At 53.6% G+C, this 12459-nt stretch overlaps 1 protein-coding gene across 4 annotated transcripts in view; it reads right to left on the reverse strand.

The window, feature by feature from the left end:
* Positions 1–5513: 5513 nt before the first annotated feature.
* UIMC1 (ubiquitin interaction motif containing 1) overlaps positions 5514–12459 on the reverse strand; it is a 34143-nt gene continuing 27197 nt past the window's right edge. For 3 of the 4 annotated variants that reach the window (XM_038771097.1, XM_038771095.1, XM_038771096.1), the window contains exons 11-15: positions 9960–10038; positions 8879–9017; positions 7110–7173; positions 6460–6502; positions 5514–5970 (exon numbers count right to left, since the gene is read on the reverse strand). In XM_038771097.1, coding sequence (XP_038627025.1) covers positions 5739–5970; positions 6460–6502; positions 7110–7173; positions 8879–9017; positions 9960–10038 — 557 coding nt within the window. In that variant the 3' untranslated portion in view covers positions 5514–5738. Of the gene's footprint in view, positions 5971–6459; positions 6503–7109; positions 7174–8878; positions 9018–9951; positions 10039–12459 lie in introns of those variants that run through there. The other variant, XM_038771098.1, reaches the window with a different exon arrangement.

Below are 12459 nucleotides of genomic sequence, written 5' to 3' on the forward strand. Positions count from 1 at the left end.
CTTTCAGTTTATTGTGTGCCAGGCCCTGGACTAAGCGCTTGGGAGAGTAATACTAATTTTGGTACGCCTTAAATGCTTACTATGTGCCAAGCACTGTACTAAGCGCTGGGATAGATACAAGCCAATCAGGTTGATCACAGTCTCCATTCCACCTGCGGCTTTTTGTCCAACATGTTTTGTTTTGTTGTCCGTCTCCCCCTTCTAGACTGTGAGCCCATTGTTGGGTAGGGACCCTCTCTATATGTTGCCAACTTGGACTTCCCAAGAGCTTAGTACAGTGCTCTGCACACAGTAAGTGCTCAATAAGTACGATTGAATGAATGAATGAATGAATAACTAGGAGGGAGGGCAGTAGAAAGGCACAATTTTTGGCCTCAAGGAACTCGGGGAAACAGACACTGAAGTAAATTGAGGATGGAATCACACGCTTCTCCTGTGAGTCACTTGGCTTCTCTTCTCCCCGACCCTTTCCCGGCAGCGAACTAGTTCCTCATGGGACCAAGAACAACGGACCCAGGTGGAAGGAAGGGCCCATCAGAACATAAAAGCAGAGGAAAGGAAGGAGGGAGGCTTAGTGCAAAAAGCCCTGAGACTTCAACCCTTATCTACTTTATGAACTTGGGTGAGACACTAAACGTGTCCAGGCCTCAATTTCCTCATTTGTACTATGAGGATTCAGTGGCCGGCGTCCTTCCTACTTAGACTTTGAGCCTGCATCTGACCTGATTCAATCAATCTTATTTATTGCGTGCACACTGTGTGGAGAGCACTGTGCTAAACCCTTGGGAGAGTACAATCTCAGTTACTTGTATCTCCTCCAGAGATTGGAACAGCGCTTGACACAGTAGAGCCTTTAACTTTCATTAATAATAATAATGATGGCATTTATTAAGCGCTTACTATGTGCAGAGCACTGTTCTAAGCGCGGGGGGGATACAAGGTGATCAGGTTGTCCCATGTGGGGCTCACAGTCTTAATCCCCATTTTACGGATGAGGTCACTGAGTCTCAGAGAAGTGAAGTGACTTGCCCAAGGTCACACAGCAGACGTGGCAGAGTCGGGATTCGAACCCATGACCTCTGACTCCAAAGCCAGTACTCTTTCCACTGAGCCACGCTGCTTCTCATTCATATTTATTGAGCGCTGTACTAAATGCTTGGGAGAGTATAAATACCATCATAATAATAAGGAAGGGAGCCTTCAGTCCTACTGTGTCTAGGGCCCTTGAGTTCTACCTCAGAGCATGAGCAGAGGCTGCTACCTCATCTCCCACCGCACACGTTCCTTGAGGTGAATCCATCAATCAATGGCATTGAGTGTTTACTGTGAAGAGCACTATACTAAGTGCTTGGGAGAAAAGGGGCATTGGAGGGGAGAGTCGTCCCCCACGTAGGGCCCAAGAGTTCCAGCTTACCTTGATTCCATCTCCTCTCCGCGAGCCCCTCGACACCACGGGAAAAAAAACGTCCACCTCCAGATCCCGCCCTGCCCTGTTCTGCAGACCAAGAGATAAACACTCCTCACCCTTCCCTGGTTTATGAAGCTCTACCTCCAATAAATTGCCATTTAATGAGAGAGAAACCCAGCGGGGGTTGAGCTGATGGTGCATAACTGATAAACTGCTTTTCATTAGAGGGAAAACAGGGAACGAATCAATACGACCATCAAAATATGACACTTTTCTCCTGGTTCCAAGAGCGAAGCCTCGCTGCTCTGGGAGTTTAGGGCCGTGCCTGGAGGCTCGGGGTAGCCCAGACTCTCAGGGTAAGGCCAAGCGGCATCCTGCCTTCCACGGAAAAGGAAGCCAGTGGCTCAGAGCTTTTTTTCCTAGTGATGAGAGATGGACAGCAGCTCTCCATGTGTCCTGGAGGGCTGGAAGCCCCTTGAGGGCAGGGATTGCATCCACTGACTCTCCCAAGTGCTTAGCTCAGTGCTCTGCGCATAGCAGACTGGATGTTCCTTGAGGGCTGGGATTGTATCAGTCAATTGTATTTACTGAGCACTTACCTTGTGCAGAGCACTGTACAATGTACTTGAGAGAGTACAACATTCCCTTCCCACAACAAATTTATAGCCTAGGGATTGTCAGTAGTAGATTGGAATAGTAGTAATGATAATGATGATATTTGTTAAGCGCTTACTACGTGCCAAGCACTGTCCTAAACGCAAGGGAAGATACAAGGTCATCAGGTTGTCCCACGTGGGGCTCAGTCTTAATCCCCATTTTCCAGATGAGGTAACTGAGCCACACAGAGACTTGCCCGAAGTCACACAGCTGACGAGTGGCAGAGCTGGGATTAGAACCCACAGCCCGTTGCTGGGTAGGGACCATCTCTATATGCTGCTGACTTGTACTTCCCAAGCGCTTAGTACAGTGCTCTGCACACAGTAAGCGCTCAATAAATACGATTGAATGAATGATGTCCCAAGTCCGCGCTCTTTCCACTAAGCCAAGCTGCTTCTGTAGTCAGTAGATTGACTCTCCCAAGTGCTTAACTCAGTGCTCTGCACACAGCAGACTGGAAGCTCCATGTGGGAGCTCCGTCTTTCATCTACCTTAGCACTCAGTATAGTGCTTGGCACATAGTAAGCACTTAACTATCACAATTATTATTACGATCCCAAGAGCTTAGTACAGTGCTTGGCACACAGTAAGCACTCAATAAACAACTGAACGAGTGAATGAATGAACGCTATTACCAGCCGCGTGACCTTGGTCAAGTCACTTCCCTTCTCGGTTTCCTCGTCTGTCAAATGGGGATTCAATACCTGTTCTCCCTCCCCCTTAGACTGTGAGCACCGGGTGGGATGGGGCTGATGATGATTCTGCCCAGGTGCTCAGTGCTGGGAACATAGTAAGCGCTTAAATACAGCGATTATTTTTATTTGATCCCGGGGAGGCTTGGCTGGGTCCTCGCCCAAGGCTGGCAGAGCAGGAGGGTGGGAGGAAGAGGAGGAAGGAGCTGAGACCTTCTGGTACGGTGCCCGGGGGAGAGCTAGCTCTGATTCAGCCTCCGCTAAGACCCGCCCTGGGCCTCGTTTCCCCGGCAAGGTCACGCTGGAAACTGCTTCCCCGGGGGAGGGATTGAAGGCCTGTGAAAGAGGAATATTTTTTTTCAACGTTAGCAAGCCCACAACCCGTCCCGAGCCTCCTGGGCAAGACAAGGGAGCGGGCTCGGCAAGACCATCACCCTCCTCCCACTGAGAACGGCATCGGCAAACACCATTGGCATTCTCCTACCGGACAGGACTCCTAGTTGCCCTTCTGTGAAGCTCGTAGCAGGCAGGGACTATGTCTATTTATTGTTATATTATAATAATAATAATAATAATAGCATTTTTATTAAGCACTTACTATGTGCAAAGCACTGTTCTAAGTGCAGGGGAGGTGACAAGGTGATCAGGTTGTCCCACGGGGGGCTCACAGTCTTCATCTGTGGGGATTAAGATTGTGAGCCCCATGCGGGACAACCTGATCACCTTGTGTCCCCCCCCAGCGCTTAGAACAGTGCTTTGCACATAGTAAGCGCTTAACAAATACCATCATTAATCCCCATTTTACAGATGAGGTAACTGAGGCACAGAGAAGTTGAATGACTTGCCCAAAGTCACACAGCTGACAATTGGCGGAGCTGGGAGTTGAACCCATGACCTCTGACTCCAAAGCCTGGGCTCTTTCTACTGAGCCACGCTGCTTCTCTAAGTACACTTAGTGCTCAGTACAGTGTTCTGCCACTCAATACTACTGAATATGGAGCTGACCACAATCCTAATAATATTGGGGTATCGGGTAAGAACTGACACCGTGCTAAGCACTGGGGCTAATAGGCAATACATTCGGATCGGACCCAATCCCTGTCCCACATCGGACTCACAGTCTAAGGGGGAGAACGGAGATTGAATCCCCATTTTACAGGTGAGGAAACTGAGGCCCAGAGAAGCAAAGTGACTCGCTTTAGGTCCCACAGCAGGGAAGGGGCAGAGCAGAATTAGAACCCAGGTCTCCCGCTCCCCCCATCCATCCCGTGCCCTTTCTCTCAGCTGGGCCAGGCCACTTCTCCCTCAAGCTCACCAGTTCTTTCGGATCGTGGCATCCGGATCCGGGCTTTCAATCCAGGGGACACGTATGGCCGAAGCAATTAGGGTTGGGGAGGTGGGGTTTTCACCCCAGTTCCTTAGAGGTTAGTGCACAAAGCAGCAGTGTGGCCTGGCGGGAAGATTTCGGGCCTGGTAATCAGGGATCCTGGGTTCTAATCCTGAGCCCTTTATCTGTGGGGAGACCCTGCAGTCGCAAGGGGATGCAGAGGGCAGATATTTCCGCTGGGACCCTCTGGGGTAGGGGCGGAGGGGGCCGGCCTTCCAGATCACTCCTGAAAGAGGAAGAGGAAAATTCCAGAAAAGCCCCAGTGAAGGGTAAACCTCCCTGAAGGCAAGGGATGTTCCCAAGGCTTAGTTCTGTGCTCCGCACAGACTGCAGACTGTAACCCCTAGACTGTAAGTTCATTGCGGGCAGAAAATGTGTGTTTATTATTGTATTGTACTCACCCAAGTGCTTAGTATAGTGCTCTGCACACGGTAAGCATTCAATAAATACAACTGACTGCATCCACCCTCCTTGGTACTTGTGTGTAGACATTTGCTTCATGAAGCAGCGTGGCTCAGTGGAAAGAGCGCAGGCTTTGGAGTCAGAGGTCATGGGTTCAAATCCCAGTTCCGCCAATTGTCAGCTGTGTGACTTTGCCCACTTCTCTGGGCCTCAGTTACCTCATCTGGAAAATGGGGATGAAGACTGTGAGCCCCACGTGGGACAACCTGATCACCTTGTATCCTCCCCAGCGCTTAGTACAGTGCTTTGCACATATTAAGTGCTTAACAAATGCCATCATCATTATTATTATTATTTCTTGGCTTAGTGGCTAGAGGACCAGCTTGGGAGTCAGAAGGACCCAGGTTCTAATCCTGGCTCCACTACATGCCTGCTGTGTGACCTTGGGCAAGTCATTGGACTTCTCTGGATCTCAGTTACCTCATCCATAAAATGGGGATTAAGAGTCTGAGCCTCACGTGGGGTAGGGACTTAGAATAGTGTTTGGCGCATACTAAGTGCTTAGCCAGTGCCATAATTATTGTTTGTTTTTGACCACTGTAAGTAGCTTTCTGTTTGTCTCCCCCATTAGAATGAAAGCTCCTTGTCCGCAGGGAACAAGTCACTTTATCCTGTCCTTCCCGAGCGCCTAGTACAGTGCACCATCCTGAGGGGGCTCTGTCAAGTCTGCTCCTCCTGCCACAGCAGAAATACAGGAAATCCCACTGACCGTCTGGCTGATCCAGGGGTCCCTAAGCCACTGGTTCTCTCCAGGATTTGGGATTTCCTCCTTTTCCCTACAGATTGAAGCCATTTCTTGGAAAGAAAACGGCGTGTGAGGCTTTGGCTGAGCTGGAGTGACCACTTCCCTTCCCCACCCTGACCCCCCCACAACACACCCGAGAAATGTATCCAGGCAACACTTCCACCTTATGGTTTCAGGACTTCATAAAAACATACATAAATATATTTAAATTTTTCTCTTCGGCACTAAGGGAATCCCGACGGCAAGCTAGAAAACACTGGCTCTGGACATCGCTTCCCGGTACAAAGCATAGAAAACGTCAGACACGGTGGTGTCCGTTCTGCCTGCTGGCTTGGGGTGGGGGTGGGGGAGCGGCCGGCCAGTGGGGGCAGGGGAGGGGGGTGCGGCTCAGGATTTTCTCCTCCTTCCTCTGCCGGCTCTGGTCTGGGCCCGGCCGCCGGGCCGGATGGACAGCTGCTTCTTAAAGTCCACCAGGCAATCCGTGGCCTCCGAGATGGAAACGAAGGACTTGATGGGGGAGTCGTCGTCATTCAGGTCCGGGGGCGAGAGGCGACTGCGGCCTTCCCAGCTGGGGCCCGCAGCCACCCCTCCGTCCTCCTCCTCTGTCCCCGAGAGGAGCCTGGGGGAGGGGGCCGGCAAGAGGCAATCAAACAGGGCCAAGTGGGGTTTCCACCCCCTGCCAATCACCCCGGCCCGGGGCCGGCCTCCTCCCTGAGGTCTCGGTAATGTTCCCCGCTGACTGGACCTCCCCTGGGTTAGAGTCTGCTCCTCCCGCCCTGGCCATGAGCCCCGGCCATGACCCCGGCGGCTTTCCCGGGCCGAGCTACAAAGCCCAAGCCGAACTCTGGCTCATAAAGCCAAAGACCCCCGGAAGAGAGGATCAAGCCCCACAGATGCCTGGGCAGGACACCTCGGGGGGAACGCGGAAGCCAGGACCCCAACGGTGCCACTTTGCTCCATGCCATCCCACCTCACTTCCAACACTCGTGTAAACTGGGGCCGCCTACAACATTCCCAAAACATCCTCCCTTATCCCCCCACCCCCCTGACCTGGGGGCTGCACATGACACGTTGCCCTCCATTTGTCCCTGAATGTGCCCCGTCTCACCTGAAGGCTCCGCCTACTGAGGACCCCAGCTTCCCTTCGGCATCTGTGACGACAGGAAAGTTGGGGGGGGGGGGGGGGACGGACTTGTTTTTCCTACAGTCTTCTCTGTGGATGGTGCCCTGTGATGGGGATCCACTACAAGTGCAGAGAGGGGGTGCCCTCTACCACACTTGCTAACTTGGGGGTGGGAGAGAAGGGTCTGACAAAATCAGCCCCAGGAGGGAGAAATTGGGGTTTTTGGGCCGGGAGAGGAGGAGGACCAGGCCCGACAGGAGCGTTGCAGGCCGCTCTCCCGGGTGTGGCCCTGTGACGCCCCTTGTATTCCAGGAACTGCTGTGGACTTGGGGGCGGTCACTCCCTGTAGTTCTTGGGGCTCCAGGACTTCTCCCACCTCCACCTCCAGTTTTCTGAGTAAATTCCCCACCTTCCTCCTCCACTCTGCTGACCCCTGGGGACTTGAACATCCTTGTGGACTTTCTTGATGACCTCCCCGGCAGCTGCCCACTTCCTCTCAATCCCCGATTGCCCCCAGACTCCACCCCCCCAACCCCCTCAGACCCTGCCAAAGGTCTCCTCGCCATTAACTCTCGCACCGTCTCTGACCCGGCCTACCCAAAAGCCACCCGGACCCTCGGCTCGGAGCCCCTCACCTGAAGCCTTGGTCTCGGACTGCTCCAGGAGGCTCAGGAGGCGGCCCTCCTTTCGGGCCCCTTCCTGCGCCGGGGGGCGGGGAGAGAGAAACAAGCGTCACCCTTGGGGGGTCATGGAGAGGCCAGACTCTCAGGCCCAGCCCAGGTCCCTCTTGGGATGGAAAGGTGGGTGTGGGAACCAGGTTTGCTTTCTAACACACACCCCCATGCAGCAAATACTCTCATGCGCATACACTCATGCATATACTCTCATTCATATTCTCTCTTTCTGCCCCTCATGCCCAGAGTCCCAGGCAGCCAGCCAAACATCAAGTGCTGACTGAAGACCATCTAAATCTGGCCCCCTCCCAAGACTGGCCATCTCCCTGAGCCTAGTAGGCGGTGGTCCCCCTCCCCACCCCCAAAATCCCTGACCTGTCACCCTGAGAGAGCCCACTGCTGTCACCTAAGAGGATGGCCGGCCCTGGCTCGCACTCGGAGCCTAGACTAAAACATTGAGCAGCTCAGCTGAGTGGGCAGTCACCCTCCCCAAGGAGTTGGCATTGGGAACTCTCCACCTGGCTGCACTACGGAGCCAGCCCCTGGCGCGTGCCATCCACTTAGGCGGCTGCTGCCGAATGTGCCCATCTTCCCCGGACACTCAGGGGTACCCTGAGTCTTTTAGACCAGTCTTTTACCAGTCTTTTAGACTGTGAGCCCACTGTTGGGTAGGGACTGTCTCTCTATATTGCCAATTTGTACTTCCCAAGCGCTTAGTCCAGTGCTCTGCACACAGTAAGCGCTCAATAAATACGATTGATGATGATACCCTCGGGCTGGCATGGCTGCCGGGCTTTCCTCCCTGATGCTCCGGGATCCAATTTCTGTGGGTGGGTCTGCAGCCTCCGATTACAGTAACAATTATCATCACTGTCCTATGGGTTAATAATAGTGCTAGGGGTCAAACATTGTGCTAAGTGCTGTGGTAGACTCAAGATAGGCAGGTTGGACATAGTCCCTGTCCCAAACTGGGAACGGAGTCTAAGAGGGAGAACGGGGATTTCATCCCCGTTTTCCAGAGGCGGAAACTGGGGTCCAAAGAAGTGAAGGGATTTGCCAAAGGTCATCCAGGAGAGGTGCAGAACCCCGGTCCCCTGATTCCCAGGCCTGAGCCCTTTCCACTAGGCCACACTGCTGCTCTTGCAGCACCCAACCAAGGCAGCCGGTTGGCTCCCCATAATTTCTGGGTCTTGGCCATTTGGAAAACTTCAGTAGGGGATGGTGAGTGTGGAGGAGAGGCAAGAACCACAGCACCCTGGATAGAGAAGCGACATGGCCTAGTGGAAAGAGCCCAGGCCTGGGAGTTGGAGGACCTGGGTTCTAATCCTGCCTCTGCCACTTGTCGGCTGTGTGGCCTTGGGCAAGTCACTCCACTTCTCTAGGCCAGTTCCCTCATCTGTAAAATGGGGATTAAGACTGTGAGCTCCATGTGGGACAGGGAGTGTGTCCAACTCCATTTGCTTGTATCTACCCCAGGGTTTCGCACGGTGCCTGGCACATTATAAGCGCTTAACAAATACCACAATTATTATTATTATTAGTCGGCCCCCACCCACCTAAGCTTTACAACCCACTGGACCGGCCCAGGGCGATAAGGGGAGAGCAGGAGAAAGGCCCTCCTCATGGGGGCCTCTCCCCAGCCAGTGGCCGAGCTGGGGGTCAGGGCCCGGGCCAGTGGGCAGAGTGGCCCCTCGGGCCTGGAGCCCCTGGGCCCGGGGCGTTATGCTCACCTTCCCGCTCTTCGGTCTCCGCGACTTCCCAGGGCCATCCGGAAGCGGGTCGGCCTGCACGGTCCGAAGGCAGCTGTCGACGTGCCGCCGGTAGTCTGTGAATGGCACCAGGGACCTGCAGAGATAACATTTCTCCCTCCTCCCCGCCCCGGGAGAGAGGGAAGAGGAGTCACGGGAGGGTGGTGGGAGTCTCCAACAAATGGCGCCTTCCCGTCTCCGGGCCGTTACCGCCGAGAGTCCCGTGCCAAGCGGTCCAGATTCGCTCAGCGGGGCGGCCCGTCGACCTAACCCGGTGCCAATCAGGAGGGTTGAGTGATTAGCGGTTCTGCCGGGCCGCTTCCCTGTCCTCCCGCTGCTCTACCAGCGGGGTGATAATGAAATCAGCTCCTCTAACTACCTCAAACAACACTGATCGCTCTTCGCACGTAAACCATTCTGTCAGACGCCGCCGGAATGAAGTGTTATGGTTCTTTCGGGGGCGGGGGGAGAGGGGGAGTTGAAATTTCAATGGGAGGAGGAGCCCGGAAGGGCAGTAAATCAAGGTGACGGCTTTTACCCGGGTGGCTGAACTCTTCTGATTAGTAAATCAGTCCTGCCTATTCGCCGACTTCCTCCATTTTACAGCCGGCAACAGCGGCTGGAGCATGGGGTCTTCTGGGAGCCCTTCTGGGTCATGCCCTCCCGAAACCCCTCCCATCGTGCCCCTTTATCCCTGCCCTTGAGCTCAGAAAAAGACTGAAAATGATCTGCCACATCTTGGCTGTAAGCCGACCCTTCGATGAGGCCCTGAGGCGGCCTTTGGGCTGCCCATCCTTTCCTCCCCCATCGCCACCAGGCACCCCAGCTGCAGGGTGGCACTGTGGGAGGGGAGGATGGGAGGTCCAAAGGCTGCTTTGAGGCTCCATCCAAGTGCCGGCTCACAGCCAAGACGTGGCTGACCGTTTCGGAGGTGGGGTAGTTGGGGGACGGCGGGGGGACCTCCTCCGTGGCCTCTGACGGGTGGAGGAGAGGCAGAGGCAAGACGAGGCGAGTCCGCGGCTTGAAGGGAACGAGAGCTGCGAAGACGAGCGTACCTACTTACTTGTCAATGTCTGGGGGCGGGTGGGCATCTCTCCCGTCGTCGCTTCGGCCCCTGGGCTCCCTCCGACTCCGGGTGAGCACTGCAAATGAGAACGAGGGCGGGTCAGCCGGCTGGGCTACGAGGGTTTGGGAAGCGCGCCAACCCACGGCACGGGGAAGGCAGTTTTGCGATGAGCCCAAGGGAGAGAGTGCTGTCTCTGAAAAGGGCTCCCAGCGGAGAGATCCGTAGAAAGAGCCTGGGCCTCGGAACCCGGAGACCAGGTATCTAATCCTGGTTCCCGCCACTGGCCTACGGTGGCCATGGGCATGTCACTTCACTGGGTCTCAGTTTCCTTCTCTGTAAAATGGACACTCAAGACTCAGAGAAGCAGTGTGGACTAGTGGTTACAGCATCGGCCTGGGAGTCAAGGGACCTTGGTTTTAGTCCCGGCCCTCCCACTGATCTGCTGGGTGACCTTGGGCAAGCCACTTTATTTCCCTGTACTTCAATTTCCTCATCCGTAAAATGGGGATTAAGACTGTGAGCCCCATGTGGGACGGGGATTGTGTCCAACCTGATTTGCTTGTATCCACCCCAGTGCTTAGAACAGTGCCTGACACACAGTAAGTGCTTAACAAATACCATAATTATTGCCATTACTACCTGTCCTTTCCCTTAGACAGTGAGGCTCGTGTAAGATTGGAACTCCAACTGATGCAATGGGGATCTCTGGGCCTTTGCCCACTAATTCAGCTCTCCTACGGTCAAAACCACTTGAGCGTCCCAAACAGCACTCTCTCACAAAGATGACAGCTCTGTGTTTGTGTCAGTGTTGCTGTGGAGTCATTTCGAGGGCCAGGAGCGAGGGGAGAGGATTCTTTTTTTCACTACCTAACCACAGGAAAGGCCTAGAGGCAGCTGGGCTCCACTGGAGCTGTGGGGAATCACATTGGATTCAGCCTCTCCATCGGACCTTTCTGGATGGAGCTGCCTGCACTGAGAAGACCAAATGCTCTATTGTTCGGAAGGGCCTTGGGGCCTCTCGAGGCCAAAGGGGATTCAGGGAAAGCACACTGGAGGAGGCGAATCTCACGCGGTTCTTGAGCAGTTCTGGTCCTGGGCAATCAATCAATCAATTGGTGGTATTTACTGTGGGCAGGACATACATCTGTTGCGTTGCGCTCTCCCAAGGGCTTTGCACAGTGCTCTGTAAACAGCAGACTAAGTTCGAGGACAGGGAATTGTATCTATCAATTCTATTCAATTGTTCTCTCTCAAATGCTTAGGGCCCTGTGAAGAGTAAGTCTGTGAGGTCCTTATGGGCAGGGACTATCTACCAACCCAACTGTACTGTACTCTCCCAAGCACTTCATAAATAAATGCCACTAACTGATTAGTTGGAGGGGAAAGGAGATGGACCGGACAGGGCCCGGGGTCAGAGTCGGCAAACCGGAGACCTGTCCATTGGCTTGACTTCAGACTCAGAGGTCTTGGGAATGAGAGAGAAAGGGGTGGGATCCAGAGGAACTGGCTGGGCCTGAAGCTGTCTCTCGACGGCTGATGCAATAATAATAATAATGATGATAATAATAATAATAATAATGGCATTTATTAAGCGCTTACTATGTGCAAAGCACTGTTCTATCTTTTTTTCTGTTTTCTTTTATTTTTTTTGCAAAGCACTGAAATTGGGAACGTTTATGGGCTAAGGAGGAGTCAATCAATCAGTGGTGCTTACTGAGCATTGACAGTATGAGGAACACTAAACTAAGCCCTTGGGGGAGGAACCATAGTGTTAGGAGACATGATGCCTGCCTTCAAGGAGCTTACATCTACTGTGTGCAAAGCACTGAGCTCGAGAAGCAGAGTGACCTAGTGGATAGAGCATGGGCCAGGGCTACAGAAGGACCTGGGTTCTAGTCCCGGCCCCATCACTCATCTGGTGACTGTGAGCCCACTGTTGGGTAGGGACTGTCTCTATGTGTTGCCAATTTGTACTTCCCAAGCGCTTAGTAGAGTGCTCTGCACATAGTAAGCGCTCAATAAATACGACTGATTGATTGATTGATTGATTGGTGTGTGACCTGGGACAAGTCACTTTTCTACTCTGCGCCTCTATTCCCTCATCTGTAAATTGGGGATTCCGACCGTGAACCCCATGGGACAGGGATTCTGTCCAACCTGATTACCCTGTATCCACCTCAGCACTTAGTAGAGTGCCGAGCACACAAATACCATTAAAAGAAAAGAAAAGTTAACGTCTCACGAGGTGAGCTGGCTTCCTCAGACGAGGCCCTCAAAGCCCTGGATCAAAAGCTACGCAAAGGCCGAGGACCAGGGGACGTGGAGATTCCGATTAGAACGGGAAAATGCCGCAATCTGTCATGGTTTACACAGCCCAGGGGTCTCGGAGGGTGAATCCAATTAAGCAGCATTAGATTGGGTTACTGACCCTGAGCCGTCTCCGGGCGGATCAGGAAGGCACTCGGAACGTGGGATTCCGAGTCGGCTTGTTGAGAGG

Source organism: Tachyglossus aculeatus, chromosome X2 (assembly GCF_015852505.1).
Source record: "Tachyglossus aculeatus isolate mTacAcu1 chromosome X2, mTacAcu1.pri, whole genome shotgun sequence".
Classification (NCBI taxonomy): domain Eukaryota; kingdom Metazoa; phylum Chordata; class Mammalia; order Monotremata; family Tachyglossidae; genus Tachyglossus; species Tachyglossus aculeatus.